Source organism: Solea senegalensis, linkage group LG3, assembly GCF_019176455.1.
Source record: "Solea senegalensis isolate Sse05_10M linkage group LG3, IFAPA_SoseM_1, whole genome shotgun sequence".
In the NCBI taxonomy this organism is placed as follows: domain Eukaryota; kingdom Metazoa; phylum Chordata; class Actinopteri; order Pleuronectiformes; family Soleidae; genus Solea; species Solea senegalensis.
In genome coordinates this window covers 31,892,675-31,917,612 of record NC_058023.1, presented here as the reverse complement: position 1 = coordinate 31,917,612, position 24,938 = coordinate 31,892,675, and the positions used below count along the sequence as shown (strand labels likewise).

The 24,938-nt window shown below is 45.6% G+C and overlaps 2 protein-coding genes across 2 annotated transcripts; both read right to left on the bottom strand.

The window, feature by feature from the left end:
- Window positions 1-42: 42 nt before the first annotated feature.
- On the bottom strand, window positions 43-18,340 carry stab2 (stabilin 2). The gene is made up of 70 exons (XM_044021237.1): window positions 18,297-18,340; window positions 17,913-18,123; window positions 16,372-16,496; window positions 16,182-16,297; window positions 15,554-15,639; window positions 15,394-15,460; window positions 15,219-15,314; window positions 15,018-15,140; window positions 14,667-14,863; window positions 14,437-14,564; window positions 14,221-14,354; window positions 14,051-14,130; window positions 13,819-13,968; window positions 13,587-13,730; window positions 13,443-13,505; window positions 13,246-13,362; window positions 13,040-13,093; window positions 12,864-12,944; window positions 12,543-12,695; window positions 12,261-12,320; window positions 12,065-12,166; window positions 11,897-11,983; window positions 11,439-11,550; window positions 11,186-11,360; window positions 10,949-11,042; window positions 10,484-10,642; window positions 10,296-10,391; window positions 10,118-10,210; window positions 9,987-10,034; window positions 9,769-9,896; window positions 9,586-9,688; window positions 9,418-9,495; window positions 8,917-9,006; window positions 8,731-8,838; window positions 8,520-8,651; window positions 8,300-8,428; window positions 8,150-8,212; window positions 7,966-8,064; window positions 7,677-7,872; window positions 7,501-7,596; window positions 7,321-7,378; window positions 7,159-7,232; window positions 6,959-7,084; window positions 6,800-6,873; window positions 6,649-6,720; window positions 5,902-6,021; window positions 5,775-5,819; window positions 5,605-5,697; window positions 5,375-5,512; window positions 5,144-5,260; window positions 4,991-5,050; window positions 4,747-4,923; window positions 4,560-4,649; window positions 4,339-4,485; window positions 4,177-4,236; window positions 3,966-4,089; window positions 3,492-3,641; window positions 3,313-3,417; window positions 3,113-3,220; window positions 2,840-3,033; window positions 2,610-2,751; window positions 2,401-2,534; window positions 2,164-2,329; window positions 1,527-1,633; window positions 1,317-1,436; window positions 1,096-1,242; window positions 880-990; window positions 669-800; window positions 276-374; window positions 43-192 (listed from the first exon to the last, which is right to left on the bottom strand). Exons 1-70 carry the CDS (start codon window positions 18,323-18,325, stop codon window positions 136-138), a joined length of 7,749 nt encoding a protein of 2,582 aa, XP_043877172.1. The 5' UTR covers window positions 18,326-18,340; the 3' UTR covers window positions 43-135.
- Window positions 18,341-19,971: 1,631 nt separating this feature from the next.
- Window positions 19,972-24,726, bottom strand: wnt16 (wingless-type MMTV integration site family, member 16). The gene is made up of 4 exons (XM_044021240.1): window positions 24,131-24,726; window positions 21,888-22,114; window positions 21,141-21,433; window positions 19,972-21,045 (listed from the first exon to the last, which is right to left on the bottom strand). Exons 1-4 carry the CDS (start codon window positions 24,235-24,237, stop codon window positions 20,587-20,589), a joined length of 1,086 nt encoding a protein of 361 aa, XP_043877175.1. The 5' UTR covers window positions 24,238-24,726; the 3' UTR covers window positions 19,972-20,586.
- Between the last annotated feature and the right edge of the window lie 212 nt (window positions 24,727-24,938).

The window sequence follows — 24,938 nt, the reverse complement described above, 5'->3', positions numbered from 1 at the left end:
GTCTTTTGTTTCATGTGGACAAAAAATTAAACAAAACATGAAAACATTTTTAATTTTTTTTAATCAACGTTTCACTGATGACTATTGTTTACAATTTTTAACAGATTAGGAACCTGAACACATCGTTTCACTTGGTCAGCCGTCCTGCAGGAGGTCGTACGACACTGCGCCCGGCGCCGCGTGTTTGTCATCCTGTAAACGTTTCACGTCGTTAGCGCATTGTTATAAAATTATTAACTTAACTTTAAAAACATCAGCTGAAGACTTTGACTCACTGCGATGTCGTTTGTGGCCGATTCGGGGGCGGAGTCGTACACCGGGTTAGAGATGCTACGGCTGAAGTCTATGGGTGGAGCTTCCTCCTCCTCCTCGTCCTGATGAATTCAAAAGACACAGACACTCCCTCAAAGACTAAAAACTAAAAAAGCCCTTAATTACTAGCTATAGGTGTTTTAATAAAAAATCCACAAAATCCTAAAACTAATGATAATGAAGCTAATCATGCTAAAAAATACCAATGCTAATGCTAACAATGATGCTTTACATGATGCTTATGAAGATACTAACAATGGTAACTGTGCTAGCAGTAATGAAGAGACTAACATGTAACGATGCTAACAGTTATGAAGATACTAACAATGGTAACAATGCTAATAATAGTAACACACCTTGAAGTAGTGGAAGTGGAGCCCTCTGCTGGTCTGCTTGTAGAACTTAAATCCCACAAACATAACCGCCGCCGTCAGAATGACCAGCAGTGTCACGCCCATGCCTACTCCCGCTTTGTGAGAGGCGTGCATCTGCAGAGCCAAAATCACAGCATTGCGTTACATGTTCGCTCAGGATGGCGAGGTACTGCGTTGCTCTGATGACACTCACCTCATGATGAGGGGGCGGGGCTTTCAGGGGTCCCTGGAGGACGTGTATGAACCCGTTGGAGGCGATGATGTCGGAGACCGTGACGAAACGGTCGTTGATGTAACGAGACGACTGAGGAAGAGAAAGGGAGCGTTACTATAGCGACTGAGGTCGACTCACTCACCATCAACAACATTTAGTTTAGCCCTCTGTTGGACACGAATTGTGATGACAGACCAGAACTGCCGGGTTGAGCAGGTCCGACACACCAATGACGGTCAGACTCCCGCCTCTGGTTTTGATGCGAGTGCCGTTCTTCAGGTCGCTGGCCACGAGGGCCCGGCCCTCCAGCAGGTGGAATTCAATGTCCTGCTGAGACAGGGTCTGAGGGCACAGATGTAGGGACAGGTGAGGACACGCTGACGGACAGATAGGCGAGGTCATGTGACAGGACTAACCTGGTTGCCAGGGAGACCGTCGTTATCAGGAACAAACAGCGTTCCCAGGATGGTGATGTTGCTCAGACGCTTCAAGAACGTTTTCCCTGACTCTGACACCTGAGAGTAGTTCAGGATTTGCTGAGGAAGAATAAAATACAGGTCACCACACCGCAGTAAGGGTCAGAGGTTAAGTAGGCTCTGAGTGGATCATGTGACATCGTGACTCACAGTGAGGAAGTTGGAGAAGGTCGGCGTGGACCTGAGCACCTGCAGCAAGTTTCCTGTGCACTTGAATCCGTCTCCAACGTAACCGACCAGACACTCGCAGCGGACCTCTGAACATTAACACACAGATCAATTTAACTTTAACTTTGTATTTTAAATGACAATAAAGGCAAAAACAAACTGTTATTGTCATCATTATTCTACATAAAGAGTATAGATTTTTATTAAAAGTACATTTTATGTAACTTTAAGCAATCCTTGCTTTCTTTTGAATCATTTTAGCAGCTACATTTAGCTATGTTTTTGCTAACTCCTCACTATCTTTTGGCTAGTCTTGACTGTAGCTTCCGTTAGCAAGCATTTTCCTGCCTCTGCTGTCATTGACCACACAATTTTAACACAGATATAACTGAAATAAAACAGGTAAAAAAAAAGTGTTGTTCTAATTAGGTAACTTTCTATTTATAATATAACTGATCTATTTTTGCAAACTTCAAGCTATAATTTTGCCAACTTTTCATCACTTAGCTTTCTTTTGAATAATTTTAGCTACATTTACCTATGTTTTCGCTAACACTGTCATTGATTTAACTACAAAATATTATATTTAGCATATTTTTGTTGTTACGTCTTGTCTCACCCTTCATCCTGTAGCAGAACGCGTCCCACGTCTCGCTCGTGTTCTTGCGCGCTCCATAGTCCACAATTCCAACGTGTCCGAAACCACAGTTGGGATTGGAGTAAGTGGTCGGATAAGCAACGCGCGCCTCGTCCAACCAGCCAGCGGCGCACATGTTGAGCCCGCCCTGCAGGGGGCAGCAGTTTTAACAACGGAGCAGTACACGGAGGGTGTTGAACCTGTGGTGCGTTTACTGACCTGCTGAGCGTAGGACAGCTGATTGTATGTAGCCAGGGTGCCACCCACGACAGTGCAGGCGCGTTGAGCTGCGGTGAAGTTTAGCTTGTACTGACCGTCGTCTGAGCGGATGTGAAACACGCCAAGCGTCGAGTCTAGAATAAAAAACAGTGTCTTTGCAGTAACTTACAACTTAAACTGATGTTATTTCCATTTATCAGACTTTTTACCTTCAAAGTGAAGATCTGTACATTTGGCATTTTGATGACATTGTCCGTTGCCTTGGAGACAGCGGCTAATTGGCAGCTGTTTGACCTCACATGTCACGCCGTCGCCAACGTAGTTGTCTTTACACGAGCACCGCTTCCTCCCCTGTTCACAGAGACGTGTCATGTTAGGACAGACGAGACGAGACACAGTCCAAACCTGTAAACATGGATGGACCCCGCCTCCTCCTCACCGGCGCCGTCATGGTACAGACGGCGTGCTCGTGGCAGCCGCCGTTGTCTCCCGAGGCGCAAGGGTCGATGGGCATACACGTGAAGCCGTCCCCGGAGTGTCCCCGTGGACACGTGCAGGTCACCTGGCCACCTTTCTGAGCGCAGCGGGCTCCTTTGGCACAACCGCCATTCCACACCTGACACATGTCCACCACTGAGGACACATGAGGACACATGAATGACAGGAGTATTGTGGATGGCTTCTTCAGGAAGTGACGTCACACCATGTTTACCTGTGCAGGTGTATCCATCTCCTTCATAAAATGGCCGACAGACACAGGTGTTGTTTTCTTTACAAACGGCCTTGGGGGAACAGGAGGGCGAGCACTGAGGGGGGTCCGCTGGAGGACACATACAGAGGCCAAAATGGAGACTCCGAGACATCCACACATGACCTGATGATGTGACGTGTCATTGATCAGCGATGACTCACCCTGTTCGGTCTCGCAGCGCTCGCCCGTCCAGCCAGCGTCACAGAAACACCCGCCTGTCCCTCTGCGTCCGTCGTCACATGACCCGTGTTCCGAGCAGTTACACGCTGAAACACAGACAACGTTAGGCCAAACCGCCTCCCCACTGTCAGCATCACCTGTCACTCAGGAGGACCCTCACCTCGACAGGTGGGCCCAAAGAAGCCTGTGCTGCACTGGGCACAGGCCAAGCCCCCAAAGCTTGCGTCACACGTACAGGTGCCGTTACCAAGGTGACCGTCGTCGCATTTACCACGGTTACTACAAGGGGAGCTGACGCCACCTGGACACACTGGATACAGGTAAACAGATGAGTAACCTGGTCTCAGACATACAGAAGCACAAACGTGACAAAACTCTGTACGGAAGCACAAACGTGACAAAAACTTTGAAAGGCAGCGCAAACGTGACAGAACTTTGTATGGAAGCACAAACATGACAAAACTCTGTACAGACGCACAAACGTGACAAAAACTTTGTTCAGGAGCACAAACGTGACAAAACTCTGTACGAAAATGTAGTTTTTCATTCAATGATGAAGCTTCTGATGTGATTATATTATGATTATTGTGTTACTATAGTAACATTTGACGTGCAGGTAGCCCTGTCGTCTCACCTAAACAGTCGCGTCCATAGTAACCACGGCAACACTTTGGCTGCCAAAATTTGATGGTGCAGACGTTGCGACAACCGGAGTCCTTCGCAATATACATGTTGGGCAGGTCGCACTTCTGAACCTCCTGGAAACAAGAAGAGACATGAGGACAGGAGGGGACATGAGGACAGGAGGAGAGAGAGAGACTGGATGATGATGATGAAGATCAGACCTTCAGTTTGGAGCCTCGAGGACAGCTATTAGATTGGGACTGGCACAGTCCACAGTCCATCTGCCAGAGAAAAAAAATACAGCTTTTTTTAAAAAAATTTTATTCCTGTAAAACAACGACGCCCGCACACACCAGGGGGCGCCGCAGACACTGAGGATTTACCTTTAAGTCAAAGGTTGTTTGTTCGTCACAGCGTCCTCCCAGGCTCGGCGGTGTCAGCAGGCAGTCGATCCCGTAGGCGATGCCGCCATTGAAGATGAGGTTTCTTTGCGTAATCCGACACTTTGCGTCGTTAACAAAGATTTCTCCCTGATTAAGGAAAAAGTTGATCCATCATTTCGACTCCTCGACCACTTCCCTGAGAATGTTTCCGCTGTACTTACGATGTTGTCTGATCCGCCACAGACGAAGGAGAGCGGCGAGCCCTGAAGGGTCCGCGGCGAGTCCAGGTGGATCAGACCTTCAGCAAAAACCTGAGAAAGAGGGAGGAGCTGAAACGTCGAGTACAGAGCTCCCCCTGGTGGCTAAGCATGATGTGATTGAGTGATGAACCGGTTTGCTTTGAATCACCTTCTGGCCATGCAGAATGTGGTACTTCAAGTACTCCACCAGCTGGGTCTGGTGGTCTGGGTGGAACAGGAAGTCCTTCTGTTGCTGCGGCAGCGACGCCATGACAGCGTCTGACGGCAGGAAGGCGGTCACTGGCTGGTACAACCCGTCACTCAGTATGTTCACCACACCTGTGTCCTGAAACACGTGGAAAACTGTCAGTGCCATGTGACCACACCCAGTGGGGGATGGTGCGGGGCCTCACCTGGAGCAGCTTGTAGAAGCTTCTGTAACCGTGACGATCGGCCACGTCGGTCAGGTTCAGCTGCGTGAGATGAGTCAACCAATCATTGAACCATTTTTACATAATCAGCAGTCAATTAATCACAAACTCATTGATCGTTTGAACTTGACTGACATTGGTAGGCTCCGGGTCCTTTGGAGGAAACAGGATCTTATCGATCTCATGGAAAATCCCGTTGACGCTGGGCTCATCGCTGTACGTGATGTTCGCCTCGTTGACAAAGATGCTGCCCTGACATAATCGATACAGACAGGTTTTTACTATTGGCAGGTATTGATTATTGAATCCAAATCAAATCACTTTTACTTGTATTGCCCAAATTCAACCAGGTCAGGGGTCAAGTACCTGGATGGACCTGGTGGTCAGGACGAGTCCAGACAGCGAGGTCAAGTTCCGGGGGCGACTGAGGTCAGCAGGAAGTAGCGTGTGACACATGACGATGTGACCGCGCAGGATGGCGGCAGCACCGTCTTTATCTCTCAGCTGAAAAACAGAGCAGTGAAGAGGAGGTGAACTCAATACAATGTTGTGACTGCGAAGAAGAGAAAACACAATAAAGAGGACCGATTGGTCACCCTGTTGATGCCCTTTTTGTCCACTTCAAAGGCGGCAAATGTTGGAACAAAGGCGGTGAACGGCCCACGGCCTTTCAGAGAAATATCGGCTGCCTGAAAAACAGAGTTTTCTGCCGTTAATTCACCATTCTCTGCAGCAGGGGGCGACACAGACACCAGCTTTCACTCACCGCGAGGCCGAAGTAGAACTCTCGTAGCTTGCGCGTGAGTATTTCCTGCAAAGATTCGGGGTGTTAGGGGAAATACACAAGCGTGTGAAGACAGGTGGGTTTTAGCTGCTTGTGTTCAGGTTCTCACCCTTCCCACGGTGCTTTTGCATTTGAATCCATCGCCCTGGAAACCAGTTTTGCAGGTGCAGTTCTGGACACCCGGGGTAACCATGGCGCAGTTCGCATACCGATGACAGCCACCATTTTTCTGGAAACAGTCACAAGACACAAGCACCACCTCACACGGTCAGGTGTCACTTCCACTAGAAAACCTTTAGCCGTGAAACAGTTTGGTTTGGTATATTTCTTTTTACCAAAATAACCCCCACAATGTCAAAAATCTGTAAGGAAGCACAAATGTGAGAAAAACTTTGTACGGAAGCTCAAACGTGACAAAACTTGTATGGAAGCACAAGCGTGACAAAACTTTGTGCGAAACTTTGTACGGAAGCATAAATGTGACAAAACTTTGTTAAAACGTGACAAAAAAACTTTGGAAGCACAAGACAAAACTTTGTATGAAGCACAAATGTGACAAAACTTTGTACGGAAGCACTAGCGTGACAAAACTTTGTGCAAAACTTTGTACGGAAGCACAAGCGTGACAAAACTTTGTACGGACGCACAAATGTGACAAAAACTTTGTACAGAAGCACAAATGTGACAAAAACTTTGTACAGAAGCACAAATGTGACAAAAACTTTGAATGGGAGCAATATATACACCGTATTGTACTTTACCAAACCAAACTGTAGCTTAGTGGAAACAACATTTGTGATGCCTTCAGGTACCTTTATGTTTGCATGCTGCCTTCAAGGACCGAGATTTCTCTTACCGTTTGACAAAGGTTGATCATGACACAGTTCTTTCCACCACCTGAGTAACCATCGCTGCAGGCGCAGGACGTCTGCACATGGAATCACCGGTCAGTTACCAACTATCATACATCACCAACTCAACGTTGCACACATGGAGTGCGTCCTTACTTTATTTGGTCCGATGTGGATACAGTCGGCGTTGGCATGACAACCACCATTTCCTTCCAGACATGGATTGATCTCTGTGAGAGAGAAAAAACAAAAACCCCCTGTGGCTCAAAAACAGGATTCTACTTTTACTGAAAACAACCTGGACACGACACCTACCCACGCAGATAAGACCGTCGCCGCTGTAGCCACTGAGACACACGCAGTCCCTGCGTCCCGGCTGCGTCCTCTTACAGACGGCGTACAGACTGCAGCCGCCGTTGTTGCTTGCACAGGCATCTTTAGCTGTGGACAGGAGGACAATGATGAGACTCAACTGGCCGATGGACAAACCTGACACTGACGCACCCGTGCTTTACCTTGACAGTACGTCCCGTTTCCATAAAATCCTGCCGCACAGAGACACTGGGGGCCGACCGGTCCGGTAGCACAGCTGTGAGAAAGCAGAAAAGAGACGCCGTGAGGCAAGCAGCGACCAGCAGGGGGCACAGGGATAACGCGTTGACTGTCAGCGGACTCACTTCGCACTGGTGTGACATTTCACTGAGCCGCACAGTTCGTCAGCTGAGGACTGGATCTCTGTGAAACGGAACGCAGTCATCAGCGTACAGTGAATATAACATACTGTACGTACACTGTCTCTTTCTCATTTCTATCCGTCTCTTGCTTCCATCGCTGTCTCTGCGTCTTCGTTCTCTTACTTTCGTCACAGAGGACTCCTCTCCAGCCGACGTCACACTCACAGGTCCCGTCACCCGTCAGTCCTTCGTTGCAGCGTCCGTTCTTACATTTGCACTCTGAGGGCAAAAGGGGGACATTAGGGGGATGTTAGGGGGACACGCAGAGATTGCTGAGTTGCTGTGTACGGCGTACTAACCCTGATCACAGTGGATGCCGTATTTCCCGCTCTGACAAGTCTCGCATGCCGTGCCGTCAAAACCGCGCTGACACTGGCACACTCCGGTCCCGTTTTTCCCGTCCAAACACTCGCCGTTTTCAAAGCAGGGCTGACCCTTCGGACCAGGACACTGCTCACAGTGCTGCCCAAAAAACCCTCTGCAACACCTTGGTATCTGAGGACACGTCAAAGCTTGGTTAATAATGCTGGAGAACACCGTGTCTTTTGACCTTGTGTCTTTATATCTCACAGGAGACACCCAACATACAATGGTTGTTTGGAGGCAGGTGGCTCTGCAGCCAACCGCCAGTAGGCGCTCGCCTTCAAAAACTCTGGACATCATGCACTTCCTGGCCCTTGCAGATTTCTGCAGAGAAGAGGTCTAAGGTCAGACACAGAGGACCCTCAGCATTAACTAGTATCTAAAAGGACAGATCTTATTAATGACTTACGACAGGGACGGTGTTGTTAGGGCAGATAACAGATTGTGGGAACAAACAGTCAACACACGTTCCCTGTGAAGAGGACAGAGGAAATGGGAAATGATTCATAAACAGCTGAACTTTTCTCATTCGTGTCTACTTGTCTCCCGGAGGCGTTACCTGGACGCTCTTGTACAACGCTCCGTCACATCGGTTCCTGTTGATCTGGAGAACGGCCGACAAACCGTGAATGACGCCTTTGCCACTCAGGAGGTTGGACGAGTTTATCTGAGCGTTGTTCACAAATAACTGAAAACGAAGACAGAGGACAGAGACAGAGTGTCAGGATCATTGTGCTCAGGTACTCGTCAGGTGATGACGTCAGTGTCAGGTTCCCGACCTTTCCGTCTTGGGGAAAAATTTTAAGCTGGAAGGAGAATCCGAGCAGCGTCTGCTTGTATCCACCAGGCTGCAGGTCGGTCCTCAACAGGCGCTGTCCTGCCACCACGTGGTAACGCGTTGTGTTCACATCCTGTTACAGCAACCAAATAAAAGCAACTTCCTGTCATGAGCAGCAACAACTGACTATGTTTAACAAGAACAGCTCATACCAGAGCGGTGGCAGCCGTTTTCTTGAGGTAATCATTGACGGCCGCGTCTGTCGGAGCGAAGAGGGTGAACTCGTCCGCTCGCTCAATCTCGTCCGTCAGGTTGTTATTCTGGAAAACAGACTCTGTCAGTTGTGTTTTTATGTGTGCGTCTGTACGTGCGTGTGCGTGCGCTTGGTGTGTTCGTACGATGACGTATGATCTGAACAGCGAAAACTCGGGTCTCAAAGCGAGCATCTCCAGTAGCCCTTCACTCAACTTCCTGTCGGGGACCAAAACCTGTGGATGAAAACAGTGTCGTGTTCACTGTCAATGACATCATCGCCAGCAGCAGCATCGTTAGCAATGTTAGCATAATCGGCATCATTAGCGTTTTAGGAATTATTGCCATTGTTAGCATAGTTAGTATAATGAACAATGTTAGCATAATCAGCATTAGCAGTGTAGCAAGTATTGACATTATTAGTATTGTTAACAGTACCATATGCAGCACTGTTAGCATAATCAATATAGTTGGTATAATTCACATTGTTAGTGTCATCTGCATTATTAGCATTGCAGGAATTATTGGCATTGTTGATATTGTTAGCATGGTTAGCGTAATCAGCATTGTTAGCATAATCAGCATGGTCAGTATATTTAGCTTTATTAGCATAGAATCATCAGCATTGCTATCAGAATCGTTTTTACCTTATCAATGACGTGGATCAGGCCGTTGGTTGCAGCGATGTTGGATGTGGTGATGGCGGCGCCACCAACAGTTACGACCTGGGAGAACAAACATCGTACAACCAGGTTGGAGGACATTAACAGTCCTGTGGGCGAAGACAACAGACAACGTCACCTCTGTGGACTCACCTCATTGGATGTAGAAACAGGAAGTGTTACTGTGAGAAGTGACGTGACAGAGGAAACAGAGCTGAGGTTGGATGACGGGTAGTTTCCTGCGATCACGTGATTTCTGTCAGAGATAAAGACAAACTTTGTTTACTTTTTGTCCTGTGTCTAAAAATAACATCAGAATGAAAACAAGACTGTGACCTGACGAGACTCGGCAGGTTCCCTTTTGTTGTCCAGAAGCTTTTGTCTTCAGAGGACATTTTGGCGACGGCAGCTGAAGACGGAACCAGGAGGGTGATGTTCTGATCCATCAGAGACAAACCAGAGTCCTGACACAAAGAGACAGACTGTGTCAGTAATACAAAGATTAGATACTGGTCTGACCAGGACCGAGACCAGGTTGTCCTGATAACACTCACCTTAGTCCACCTTAAGAAGTCAGCGGTGTCGGGCAGAGCCATCAGCTCCTGAAAACATCAGGAACGCAGAGTCATGTTTGACAGTGAACGCACCACGGCGCTTACTGCGTCAGCACGTTGTAGCCACTCACCTGATCCACCGTACCGTAACAGATTTGTCCATTTCCGATGTACCCGTCATCGCACACGCATGTCCACTGAGAGGACAGCAGGCGACAGGTGGCCTGAGGACACAAACAAATAAGTCACATGACATGTTCGTGTATACAGTTTATTTTGGTTTTGGTGCGCAGGCGTTGCACGACTCACCAGGTAATGGCAGCCTCCGGCGACGGTGACACACTGGTTCACGGCTTCACAGTCATGTCCATTCCCTTTGTACCCAGATTTACAGGTGCAGTCGCTCTGTGTGGGACAGACAAAAAATGTTCATGTTTGCAGTCGCTGTGTGCTGCCCTCTAGTGGACATTCTGGCAGTGAAGAAGATAAAACTACACCTGTCCGGGGCCAACGTAGATGCAGGTACCGTTGGGATGGCAGCCTCCTCTGTCTGGACCGTTGCAGTTGTTGATTGGTTGACACTCGTCTCCATCCTCCTGCCACCCTGTCAGACACTGGCAGGTGTGAGTCCCGGGTCCTGTCTTTATACACTTAGCCTGCGGGGGGGGATTGTGTTAGGGTTCTGTTTGGTACAGTACGGTACAGTTTGGAATGGTAAAGCCGTGGAGTCAGTCTTGCATTGCGACAGTACTTTTACTTGGTTGTGGGCTGATGACCGCGTAGCGTGACATCATACCGGTATGACTGTCATGGGAGTGGCTTTTATAGCATGTACTCATAATGAGGGACGGGTGCCAAAGGATGGAACGGTTGGCACTGGTTATTTTTGTATTACTCCGAGTGGTAAACGCAAGAAAATACGTAAGACTCTGAACCAAATGTAATCGCTCCACTCCACTTACGTTCACATTGCACCCGCCGCGCAGAGGCGGTGCACAGGGGTCCGACTCCACACAGGTGATGCCGTCACCTTGGTAACCTGGCTTGCAAACACATCTAAGAACACACACACACACACAAACACATAGCACACGTGTTGATTCTCTACTGCCTCCTGCTGTTCATCTGGTAGAGCAGCTCCAAACCGGACCCCTGAGCTGCGTACGGTGTCGCTGTGCGACTGATGCAGGAGAACTCACCTTTTCGCCCCCTGGCTGAAGTCACAGTCGGCGTGGGCGTGGCAGAATTGAGAAGAACACGGCGACGTCTTGCGCTCGCAAAACTGTCCGGTGAACCCGGCGAGACACGAGTCCTGTTTACATCGGCCGTCTGATTCCGGATGGTTTTTACACTGTCCGTGGATGCAGAGGCAGGCTGCGGGGGGGGGACACGGGTGAGGCTGACGTGACTCTGACATGACACAGCATTTGTTAATAAGGAACAAGCACTCACTTTTGTCACAGTTTGGTCCGTATTTGTTGGGGGACGAACAGTACTGACAGCGAGAGCCACGGAAGTTGGGCTCGCAGATGCACGACCCATTTCCTGTGATGCCTTCTGTGCACTGTAAAAAAAGCCATTGTATAAAACACCCTGGATGAATTTAGAAAGTCCAATTAACCCAGTCATTGGGGAGTCGATCAGAGATACCCCAGCCCTTGACCTGTCGGGGATCAAATGGGCAACCCTCCGGTTATAAACCAGGTTAGGGCTAAACAGGTTAAATTTCAGATTTATCAAATATTTTCAGAAGTTTTGAAAAAAGCTCAATGTATTTTTTTTTATATTTATTGAAACGTATACGACATATAAAAATACTTAAATATTCCCTAAGGAATCTTAAAACTTCCCATGAATAACAGAACTACATAAAACAAAGGTTAGAACTTATTGATGTGTTTGCGTCTGACCTGACCGCGTCCTGAGCACGGAGTCTGGTATCCACCCGGACATGGAGTGCAGTCGTCGCCATAGAAACCTTTACAACAGGCCCGTGTCTAAAAACAGAAAGAGAGAGCGAGTCAGCACTGAAGTGAATGTAACCATATGACTCGATGTGTTGTTGTTGTTTGTTTTACCGTCACTGTGGTGTTACAGAGCGGCGAACAGCCGCTGACTGGGACTTTGACGGGTGGATTTCCAAAGGACAGTGTGTAAAGACATCCGAAGGTGTAGTAGCTCTTGAGTCCAACAAAAACAGATAGACTGTCATTACACAGGCGTCCACACGGGGGACAACAAACATCTGTCCCAGTGAGACACTGTTTGTCTTACCATGTAAACTCCAGACAAGCACTGAGACAGTTTAACTTTAGAGCAGCTCACACATTCACCCTGAAAACGCAAAAAAAACCACATTGTTAAAAAGCTGGTTCAAGCATTAGCTTAGCACTAGCCACGCTAATATATATGTATATATAAAAATACATATATAGCTAATACTATGTATATATATATATATACATATACAGTATATATATATATATATATAGCATTAGCTTAGCACTAGCCACACTAATATATACTGTCTATAGAGTCTGAAACTGCCATTCTCACCGGGACAGTCTTGCTCTCTGTGACGTCACACCTGTGGGGCAGCACAGGTTGGATGGAGGCCGGAGTCAACACTCCATCCAGCACATACAGACGTCCGTTCTTTGCTTCCACGGCTGCCTCCACCACCGCTGCTCCGTTCACCAGAAACTGACCCTGAGAGACAACAGAGCAGTGAACAGTCCAGACGACCCTGAAGGCAACACATGTTGTATGTCACGCGGGGGGGGCAACATACGGCCCTGGGGCCGGAACCCGGCCTGTAAAAACCCAAAAAGAGTTCCCTGAAGTTGTGATGACAAAAAAAGGAGGGAACGCACTTACATTTTCTGTCACGTTAATCTCCAGAACCTGATTGGCCATTGTTACAATCCTGGGACTCGACGCGGCGTTAAAGACTTCCAGCTTGAAAACAGGAAGGAAAAATCATCCTCATCATCATCACAGAAGCAGTGTTGAGTTGAGGTAAAGGTGGACAGACGTCAGACGGTCATACTCACAGAGGTGGACATGACCACGTGGTTCCTGATGAGCTCCAGCAGTTTGTTGTGACCCTGAAGATTTAAAGAAGACGGAAATTGAGTCTTGACTCCAGTATCCAGAGTTTGTCAGGTGGTCGCTAGATCACATTAGCATGTTTCCACAACTGACTAGCTAGACTAGCTGCAAAAAAAGGGCCTGTGTTGTTGTTGTTATTCTCTGTCACCTGAGGGCTGTTAAAGTAAGAAAGATGTCCCTCTGTCATGGCTTGAAAGGCTGCAGTTGTCGGGGCGAAGACGGTGATCGGGCCGGGAAGATCCATGACCGACGCCATGTCCGTTTTCTGTGGAGACGAGTGAACGCATCATTACTTGAACATAGTGTGCCGTGTGACAGGAAGCTGGGGTGAATTCACGTCCGTACCTCCAGCAGAGTCTTGAATGTGGCGAACTTCCCGTAGTCGCCAATGATCTTCATCAGGTTCTCCTGAGGAAAAAACAAGCATGAACCAGTGAGTCAGTGGACGACGTCGCCACAGCACCGTCACACCTGCTGATGCTCCTCTACCTTGGGGTCACTGTCCACTGTGGGAGACACACTCTGCATTAGATTATTGATCAAATGGATCAGCCCGTTGGACGCCACAAGGTCAGACTGGACGATGACGCCTCTCTGTCTGCTGCCATGGATACGGATCTTAGTCTGGGAGTCCTGCATAGCGAAAGATACAGTCTGATCAGAGGACAAAGATGAGGACAGATGGCAAAGGACAGAGATTAGGATGTCCTCGCCCTCTCACCCCAAGCGATGTGTCTGTCTCTGCTGTTTTTCCAGTCAGGGTGTAGAAGACATCGGTTTTCTTCAGAGTGTCAAAGGGCATCACTTTGGCAACCAGGTGCATCTTACATAAGTACTTTGCTTTGGACAAGTCGGCAGTCAGGGTCTTCACCTGTGGACAGGACAGAGAGACAGGTGAGAGACAGAGACGGGTAATGAGAGTTTCCTTTGTTTCATCTGGATCGGGTTCTCACCGCCGTTCCTTTGAAGCCTTTATTGATCGGGACAAACACAGTGAACGGACCGAGGTTCTGCAGGGGCCACGACACAGAATCTGAAACGAAAGACATGAGTTCTGTCTCCGAAGTGTCCCCGCTATTTTTTTCCCAGCGCACTCCCCACACAATCCACCTCCCTCACGTACCAAACAGAGAGATGGCTTTGCTCAGCTGACCGCTCCACTGTCCGCCGGGTTCTGTGTTCAGCTCATTCAGACGCTGCATGATGGTCCCATAGCACACCTTCCCATTCCCAATGTAGCCCTGAAGACAGGTGCACCTGAGGGACAGAGGTGGAGAAGGAGACGTGAGCCAAACCTCACCCACACCGTCAATAACAGAGAGTGCTGCAGGCGACTGACTGGATTTGTCCGGGACCCATGGTGGTACAGTTGGCGTTGGCGTGACAGGAACGAGGTCCGCATGATTCCTTCAGACTGCAGCCGCCGTTGGACAGGAGGTCAAAACCGGGTAGACACTCGCAGTGAGACTGAAATGCCATAAAGATGCAGTGGTTAGCCGGAGTTATGAGCTGTTCCTCAATCCTGATCCTGCCTCTGTTCCTGGTCTGGCGGACACCTGTTCCTCTTACCTTCCCTGGTCCGTCAAAGACACACCGCGCTGACTCTGCAGCGCAGCCTCCCAGTTTGGTCTGACACGGATCAACAGCCATGCAGACTTTTCCGTCCCCACTGTAGCCCTCATTGCAGGCGCACAGGTGCTGGCCTGGACCCGTGTGGACACAGGAGGCGTGGACATGACACAGCTGCTGGAGACACGGGTTTATGGCTGCGGACACAGAGGACTCAAGTTTCTATGCCATTTATGTTCCTTCAGTGTTTAACATGTCAAACAAAATCTGCAGAACAAACTCAGGATAATCCTAGCGTAATCTCTGGATTATGTCAGGATTAATTTGGGATAATCTTGAGGATTAACTCACATAAACACTGGTCTGCTGTCATCTGGAAACCAACTGCACAATGACACTCCATTTTCCCTGTCAGAGCCTCTTCCAAACACCGAGAATTCTGTGGACAGCGGAGAGCCGCGCACTCCGGCATCTCTGCAGCAGCAAGAGGTCAGAGGTCAAAGACAGGTCAGAGGGCACAGACGGGTCACAGGTTACAGACTGGTGACTGACCTTGGTCACATTGTGGGCCTCTGTATCCGGAGAAACAGGTGCAACGACCGTCACCTCGTAATCCAGAGTTACAGAGACCGTGGTGACAGGTGCATTCTGGGAGAGAGACGGGCGAGAGGGAGAGTCAGTGTAATGAATGTATATCAAACTGTAAAGATTGTTAGTGTGACTTTACCTGAACTACAGGTGGGACCATAAACACCTGGAAGACAGCCTTCACAGGCTGTTCCTACAAACCCCGCCTACACACACACACACAATTCTCAGGTGTGTATATTACAGGTAAATGTGTATCTCAGGTGTGTGTGTGTGTGTGTATCTCAGGTGTGTGTTACCTGGCAGCTGCAGGTTCCGTTCCCTCCCAGTCCATCGGAGCAGACTCCTCTGCCACTGCAGGGTCTCTCAGCGTTTTCAGGACACTCTGACACAACGACAGGAAAAAAGTCAGCAGAGCGTTGTGTGTTTGTGTTTGTGTGTGTGTGTGTGTGTTGGGGTGGAGTCAGTCACACGGTAAGTTAGTCAGCAAATTTCTGATTCTAAACCAAAGTCTGCAGTGAGGAAGGAAGTCCTGGTCCCTGGAGTATAAACCTGCATCCTGGACTGCAGGATCCAGGACTGAGGACATGTGACAGTCATGCTGTCCCACTCCGAGCTCCTCCCCTTACTTTGGTAAAGGGATAGTTCAGGGTTTTTGTTTTTTTTTTGAAGTGATGCTGTATACAACGACAGCACTGTTATTTGTATTCTTGTTACCGTGGCAACGGCAGGTGGTGCTAGTTTCATGACTGTTGTCTGCTGTTGCATTAGCATGTGGCTTGATTGTCACAGGTGACAGTCGAGATAGTTGAGCTATGCTCGGCTAAACTGCTGCACATGTACATGTTGTATGAAATCAAGAGGCGTTAGCTTAGCACGGACAACAAACATGACTTGAAGTTGATCTGTTTTTGTTGGTTCCTTTACCGATGCAGTCTGGACCCCAGTAACCAGGGCAACAGTTCTTCAACTCCACCTCACGGTAACACTCAAAAGAGCAGCCGCTCAGTGGTAACTTCAGACTGGGCGTTCTGATATAGTACCTGAAAGACACACATAGATTAAGACCGTACAAGTGTTTGGCCACGCCCCCCTTCTGCCAGACGGTGGCACTCACCTGCAGTCCTGAGCGACGGACTGTGGTGTCTGTTTGAATCCTGATGGACATGGGATCAACAGACTGACGCTGCATGAGTGACACGACGACCGCGTCCTCAGCACTGTCGAGTTGGAGCACAGGTTCTGATGCAAGCAAACAAACACACAAACAAACAAACAAACATAAGAGACATGACATCAGAGCATTCATAAACACTTATCAAAGGTTATTTGGGTGTTAGCTAAAGTCACTAAAAATTCAACTTACCAAAAATCTTAGTAAAACCAAATAAGCTTAATCTTAAAAAAGGGACTAAAATAAGTGAAACCTAAAATCAGACAAAGCTAACCTAAAAATATATCAAGCTTAATTAAAGCCTAAGCATTAAAATAAAAGATAAAATAAAATGGAGCTAAAGCCAAAACTGGTCTTAAATAAGCTACAAACACAAAGAGACTAAGCTAATCTTATATAAGCTTAAACAAAAAGCCAAGGTAGACAAACCAAAACTTTGGTCTAAAATAAGCAAAACCTTAGAAACCCTAAAAACCAAAATTCACTATGATCCTAGCTAAATTAGGCCTTAAAATTAGCCTAGCTAAATGATCCTTAAAAGCTAAGATAAACCAATTTAAACTAAAAGGTAAATGGCTAGCTAAACTAAACCAAACTACACAAAGGGTTTACAAAGCTAAAACAAAAACAGAGCTAACAGAGCTAAGCTAAATTTATAGCAAACCGTGCCAAAAGCAGAGCAAATTTAACAAAAAGCTAAGCTAAGTTTGAGTATTTAATCAAAGTAGACCCTCAGATGTCCTCATTTTCTGGGGACAGTCGTCCATTTTGATGATGGAGCTTACCTCAAAATGTCCCCTGTCTTTAAATAGTCTGTGCTGATGTGACACCAAAAAAAACAACACATTTTTTAAAAACCTGTCCAGAAAATCAAAAATATTAGCTTCAAATTACAGTTACCATCCAACACTAGCATGGACGGACATGAGGGCTAAGACCCAGCAGCAGCAGCAGCAGCACTGGTGCTGTGCCTGTTTTTGGCCAACAGGGGGAGCTGCTCACTCTTAAAAAAAACCCATATTACTAGAGCAGTCTCTTTCTGTCAATGACTTACTCTTCTGTTTTTAATAAAAAATAAATAAAATAAAAAAAACAATACAACTCTGCAGCATAGGCTAGCATTAGCATTAAGTGTCAACACCAAGCACACATTTTAATTCATTCAAGCAGTTACCATCATCATAACACGTGTCCACCCCCTTTGTTTATTTCATCCATCCATAAAATCATGTTTATTCACCGGGTTGTCAGAAATCCGGTCATGTGACTTATGTAATTTTATTTTGGACAGGAAACTGAAATTTTAACACGTCGACACGGAAACGTGATCGTAATCAAAATCCCATGAAGATGAGGGTGTGGAGCGTAAACAGGAAGTGACACACACATACACACTAACTTTACATTTAAACTCTTTCCAGTTTGAAGTTTAAAGCATGAACGTGTCTCTGAAACTGAATGAATGAATGAATGAATACAGTTACCTGTTGTGCTGCAGCTGAAGTCATCATCATCGTCATCATCAGAGAAGAAACTAGGAACTTTGAGCTTTGACTGACATCCATGTCTCCTGATCTTGGACTCTGATCCTGCCGGACTCTTCTGATCCCGGACTCTGATCCTGGAACTCCACTAGTCGGCCTCTTTTCAGCCTTTTTTCTACCCCCACCACCCCCCGTATGTTTCCTGGACATCCTGAGCAGAGAAAGTGCTGACTCAGCTGTTTTTTAACTCACGAGGAGGTTACACAACAATAAATGAATCAACGCATAAACAAAAAATATAAATGATCCGGAATTTTTTACACCAGTGGATCAGCGTCACCAAAAACAGACAAACAAACAACACAAACATGCAGACGTCCGTACCTGTAACTAAATGAAACATTTAAACACATGGAACAGTTTAAAGTCTCAAAAACGAAAAATAATTCAATATTTACTGAAAAATTTGTTTCACTATTTAGATATTTACAAATTGTGCTCAGGCTGTCCAAATGAACAAATAAAGTTAATCTTGAACCTTGGATAAAAGGCAATGCAGAGACCTGTGTGTGTGTGTGTGTGTGTGTGTGTGTGTTATCAGTGTGTGATGACTGAGCAGAAAGTTTCAGGAAAGAGAAAAGAACAGATTCTTATTTACAATCCAGGATTTCCTGCTATTCAACACACACACACACACACACACAGAGTATTTGTGCTGACAGAATCAGGGTCAATCATCTCTTAAACTGCCGACTCAGCTCTTGTTTTATTAAAAAAACAAAATAATAATAATAATAAGTGTGACAAACTTCCTTCAGGTCGTCTCCTGGTGGATAAATCCTGGATCAGGTGTCAAAGACCAGAGACCAGGATCAGAAACCACTTCAAATTTCATCCTGACTTTGTCTTCATCCTTTGATGTCTTCATGTTTTTATTTGAATTTATTTACAGTGCACTGTTGAAATCTGTAATATACTGTAATATTGTCCCAAACTTTATTCAAGCGTCTACATTATAAAGACTTGAAGTTTTATTACAAGGTTTTATTTAAATACAGATATAAAATCTGAGTCCAATTCATTTTAATTGAAAGCTAAGCTAAACCAAAATAGACTAAGATCCTAAACATTAACCAAAAACAAACTAAAGGCTAAGCTAAATTTGGCTAAACAAAAATCTGGTCTAAATTAAAAACTTGGTCAAAAGCTAAACCCACATTAAACTTAACTGAAAGCTAAGATTTAAGCAAAATTACGCTAAACAAAAAATGTTACAAACTTTAGTTAAAATTAAACAATAGACTAAGCTAATGTTATATGAAGCTAAGCTAAAAGCCAAGCTAAATCAAATAAACTAAAGGCTTAGCTAAATTAAGCTAAAACAAAAACTAAAAACAAACAACAACAACCAAAAAGAGTAGTGAGCTAATCTTCTATTAAGCTAAACTAAAAGTAAATCTAAACCAAATTAAAGTAAAGGCTAAGCTAAATTAAACAAAAAACTGGTGTAGATAGAATGTATGCTAAAAGAAAAGTAACTAAAGACAAAGCTAAACCTACGTCAAACTAAACTAAAAGCTAAGCTAAACCAAATAAACCAAAGGCTAAGCTAAATTAAGCTAAACAAAGAAAACGGGTCTAAAGCAAGCTAAAAAAAAAAAAGAAAGAAAGAAAAAATTTAGCTAAACTAAACCCAAGTGCTTATATTATCTAGACTTAAACTTTGAAAGAATCTTTTTTTTTATTACAGTTATTTAACATTCAGCCACAGTGACGTCATTCACTCACACAACAGCGTCCGTCCGTCTGCGGTGTCCGCGTCAGTGGAAACTCTCCGAGTATCTGACGCTGCGTCGTCGCTTCCTGCGCAAACATTTACACTCAACACGAGGAATTCAGCTGAAACAGAAGGAAGAGAAAACTTTTCTTACACATTTACTTCTTATTTTCTAACGTTAAAGTCGATGTTTCTCGTCTTTGATTTTTACAAACATCTGATTCTGGGTTTTGTTTTTTTGTTTTTTTTTTATTGTCTCAAAGTAACATAAAAACACATCATTGTTTACACATAAATAAACGTTTATGACCAAAATAAAATACAAAAACCTTTACTTTGTTTGTTGTCAATATTTAAACCACAAGTTTGTGATTCAGAGTCTAATGCCGATCCAGGATCCAGAGGAGTCCAAAAAGGATCCAGAACCATCTAAACAGGATCCAGAGTAGTCTATAAAGGATGCAGAACAGTCAGAAAAGGATCCAGGATCCACAACAGTCTGTATAGGATCCAGCGGTCTTGACCAGGATCCAGAAGAGTCTAAACAGGATCTGTAGCAGTCTTAACGGGATCCAGAGAACGATCCATAACAGTCCTACCAGGATCCTGGTAGCAGTCTAAGCTGGATCTAAAGCAGTCTATACAAGGTCCAGAATGGTTTAAGGAGTAAGAACAGTCCAAACAGGATCCAGAACAAGATCCAGAACAGTCTGAACAGGATTCAGGATCGGGAACTGGTCTGGTCAGTATGCCAAGACAGATTCATAGCAGTCTAAACCCAGAAATGTCCAAACAGGATCCAGAGTATGATTAATAACAGTTTAAATGGGAGACAGAGCAGTTTAAACAGGAGCCAGGACCTGGAACAGTCTAAATGGGATCCGGGGTCCAGGGTCTTTATTTACAGGTGTGCATGTCGTTCATGCTCTCGCAGCGGCGGCAGTGGACGTAGCAGCACCACACGAACTTGCACTCGCAGCGCTGGACGTGTCTCACCACGTGCGTGTTGTATCCTCGGCCGCAGCACAGCAGGTTACAGCCGTCTGGTCCGGGAGACGCCCGGTTACAGCGGCGACCCCTGGTCCCGGCGACGCCCCGCCGCCGGTCCTCCAGGCAGTAGTTTGGAGACTTGTTGAAGAAGATGAGCTGGTGTTTGTCGACAGGCAGGTGGCGCTGCTCCTTCCTCCGCGTCTTCCTCTTGGAGCGGTCCAACACCTGGACGCTGCGCTCGTATCGCTCCTTCAGGTAAACGCCGACGTGTTCGAACGCCGCCATCGTCCTCCAACACGTTTTGACCGCGCAGGAACCAGAGACGCCATGGCAACGGCAGTCTGTCGACATCGTCTTGTCGATTGCCTGAAGGACACAAGCAAGAAGGACCCAAGGAGATAAGGATGCAAGGAAACAAGGGAGACAAAAATGCAGCTTTTGTGTTGTGCTTCCTGTCTCACCTGGCGTCCGGCCTCCGTGTTGTGCTGGTTCATGGCGAGCAGCGTGTATCCTCCTCGGGTGGTCGACGTGTTTTTGACGGTGTTGTCGATGAACTTGCGACTGAACCAGGTCCCGTACTGGATGTGGTCCGAGCAGCCGCCCCAGTGCCAGCCCTCGGCCGCGACACCGCCGCCGCCCCGCAGTTTGGGGTCGCAGCCGCACTCCGTCGTGTTGCCCTGACTGCAGGACCGCGTGACGGCATGGACCAGCCCGGCTGCCATCACCGCGTAAATGAACGCCGTTTCTTTGGTTCCTGTTGGATGTGTGGAAGGAAGTGACATCATCATTTCAAGTATGTGATACATGGTGAGATGTTAGGTGTTATTAAGCCTTATTAAGCATGTTATTATGTATGATTAAGTGCTCTTATTGCTTATTAAACATATATATTTAGTTAGCATGCTAGTATTATTTGGTGTTTATCTGCAATATTAAGCTTTAATAAGTGTTAATAACTGATATTACAAATATAATATTATTTATATATTATAAAGCATGTTATTATGTGTGATTAAGTGTTATTATATGTTATTACGGATCATTTAACGTGTTATTTCATGTTTATCTGCAAAAGTATAAAAAAGTAGTATCATTAAGCTTTGCTAAGTGTTTATAAGTATTATGCGGAGTACTATTAAGCGTTATTAAGCAAGTCACTTCATATTATTCAGTATTTTTAGGTTAATTCCTCGTGTCATTAGACTCACCACTTGTCAGCTCGTGTCCGAACACCGACAGCTCGTTGGTGGTAGAGCAGTTCCACCTCTCGTGTCTGAACTGGTTCTGACACTCGCTGATGGCAAGCCGGGCGCCGTCCTGGATGCTGGGCAGCAGGAACGGTTTCTTCCTGCACAGCTCGCGCTGCCTTTGGCTCAGAGGGAGGTTCGCGCAGCTCAGCTTCTCCAGCGCGCCGGCCGAAGTCATGCCCAGCCACCTGCACATGACAAACAATGACTGTTAGTAACAGGAAACACCGATGTTTACCCAAGACTAATCTAGTCAGTGTGCATCACAAACTAACTAGTACACACCAGACATGAGTTAGTATACATCGGATACTAGTTAGAATGCAGTCAAGACTGCAGTAGTTATAATACATCAGAAACTAACTAGTATGCATTAGAGACTAGTTAGTGTACATCAGAAACTAACTAGTACGCATTAGAGACTCGTTAGTATGCATCAGTAACTAACTATTGTGCATTAGAGACTAGTTAGTATGCACCAGAAACTAACTAGTATTCACTAGAGACTAGTTAGTGTACATCAGAAACGAACTAGTGTGCATTAGAGACTAGTTAGTAGGCATCAGAAACTAACTAGTACGCACTAGAGACAAGTTAGTATGCATCAGAAATTAACTAGTATCCACTAGAGACTAGTTAGTGTACATCAGAAACGAACTAGTATGCATTAGAGACTAGTTAGTAGGCATCAGAAACTAACTAGTACGCACTAGAGACTCGTTAGTATGCATCAGTAACTAACTAGTGTGCATTAGAGACTAGTTAGTATGCACCAGAAACTAACTAGTATTCACTAGAGACTAGTAAGTATGCACCAGTAACTAACTAGTATGCATTTGAGACTAGTACACATCAGAGATGTGTTGGTACACATCGGAAAGCAGTTAGTAAACATCAGAAACTAGTTAGAATGCAGTCAAGACTAGTTATTATACATCAGAAACTAGTATTCATTCAATCAGAAACTAACTAGTGTGCATTAGAAATTAAATAGTATGCATTAGAGACTAGTTAGTATGCATTAGAGACTAGTTAGTATGCATGAGAGACTAGTTGCAGAATGCAGTCAAAACGAGTTATTTTCTTGTTTTTTTAACAGATGATCCTGTGTCTCAGGCTGGTTCTCAGTGAATCGCACGTTAAGAAAAAAACAGAACTATGCCTTTAATCTAAGGCTCACTTAATAGTGTATTATTATGCCACGTTACTTTGTGTCACCTGCGCTGATTTAAACTGAATTCAGCTCCGTGTAAAAGTGTACATTTGACAGATCTGCTGTTCTTAAACGTGCGGTTTTGAATGAAAAACATCTGTTACACATGAACTGAACTTCAGTGAGGCGCAAACACACGAAGGTTCTGCTGGAGTCACGCTGAGCTCAGCTTAACCCTGGTCAGTGTGTGTGTGTGTGTGTGTGAGTGAAGAAATCACATGAAACTCAATCAAATCATGAGAAACATCTGAGGCCCAGCACTTTTTGTTTTTTTGCTTCCTCAGTGTTTGAAGTCAACTGCTCACTTTGTCTCTCAGTTTCACTTAAATTGATTTCAACAGCTCCTGGAGAATACAGTGCTTCTCCCAGTGGACTCCAAAAAAAAAGAAAAAAAGATTGGATTTAATTCACCTCTGTTTTTCTAAGAATCATAAAAAAAGAGAAACCTGTAGAGGATCAGAAACATCTGGACCTGAATGAGTTTCACCTCAGATCCAGGTCCAGTTTTATTCGACTCTCCTGAGCCTTCACTGACAAGACTGTAAAAGCCCACAAACAGTCCAGATGTTGTTCAGCTCCACAGTGACTGTGTGTTAACCTGTGATGGCGGATTAAACTGAGCCGAACAGAGGAGCTGCTCTCACTTTACAAATCCGCCTCAGTGAACCGCATATTAAATGTTGTGTTGATCAGATAAACGGCGCAGTTATTAGATTTCACGGGTTTTTTGAACGGAGTTTGGTTTTGTTTTGGAAAAAAATGAAATAAAACAGAAACCGTTTCATTTACAGTGCTTGTGTGAAATTAAAACCCAACCCGAAGTGAAGACAAACTCCTAACACGAACTCTTCATGATTGTTATTTGTTGTGTGAATTGAAATTATTTTTCAAACGAACGGAAAAACCTTAAATTCACATTTTCTTCTTGTTTCTCCTCGAGAAAACACAATTATGTCGCATTAATCATTATTAATAATAATGTTGTACTCACATCCAGGTTCCTGCGCAGCTCAGCGGACACGCAGAAATCAGCAGCAGGATCAGGGCGCACATGTGCCGGACTCCGCTGATCCGGATCTCCATCACCTCCTTCTCCATGCGCTGCTAGTCTCCATCGGCAGGACACTGGCTCATAGTAAGACCCGGACCAGGAGCTCGTCCCTCAGTCCATGATGATGATGATGATGATGCTCTGGTGTCTCTGAACTGTGTCCCCGGTGTCCTGCTCCGGTGGTCGGTGATGGATCGGCGGTCTCCTCCCGCGGACTCTTCAGTTTTTATTCCAGCCGCAGAAACCGCGGGACCAACTGGACCAGTCCGGGTCCCGGAGGATCCTCATTGGAGCAGTGGCGGATTCATACGCATCAGTGACGTCACAGCTGGACTCTCATTGGACGAACGGGTTTAGAGACAGAGACACAGTGTGCAGGACTAATAATCAACGAGTGATTGATCCTCATTAACAACAATAACAACAATAATAACAATAATAATAATAATAACAATAATAGAGAAATGTCGCGTTTATCGTGAGAAAGTTTTATTAAAATGATAAAGTTACATTTTATTGGTTAAAAAAAAAACCTGAAGCGGATTATAAACTCGAATTATTAAACATTTATGAAAATAAACAACATTCACAGTCACTTTAGTTCAAAATAGCTTCATACATTTTTTTAAGCATTAATATAAATATTCATATATATATATATATATATTCATTCTATATTTCCAGCATGTGAACATGTTAAAGGAAAAATAAACATCTGTAGAAAAATATAGAAGAAAAACAACAACAA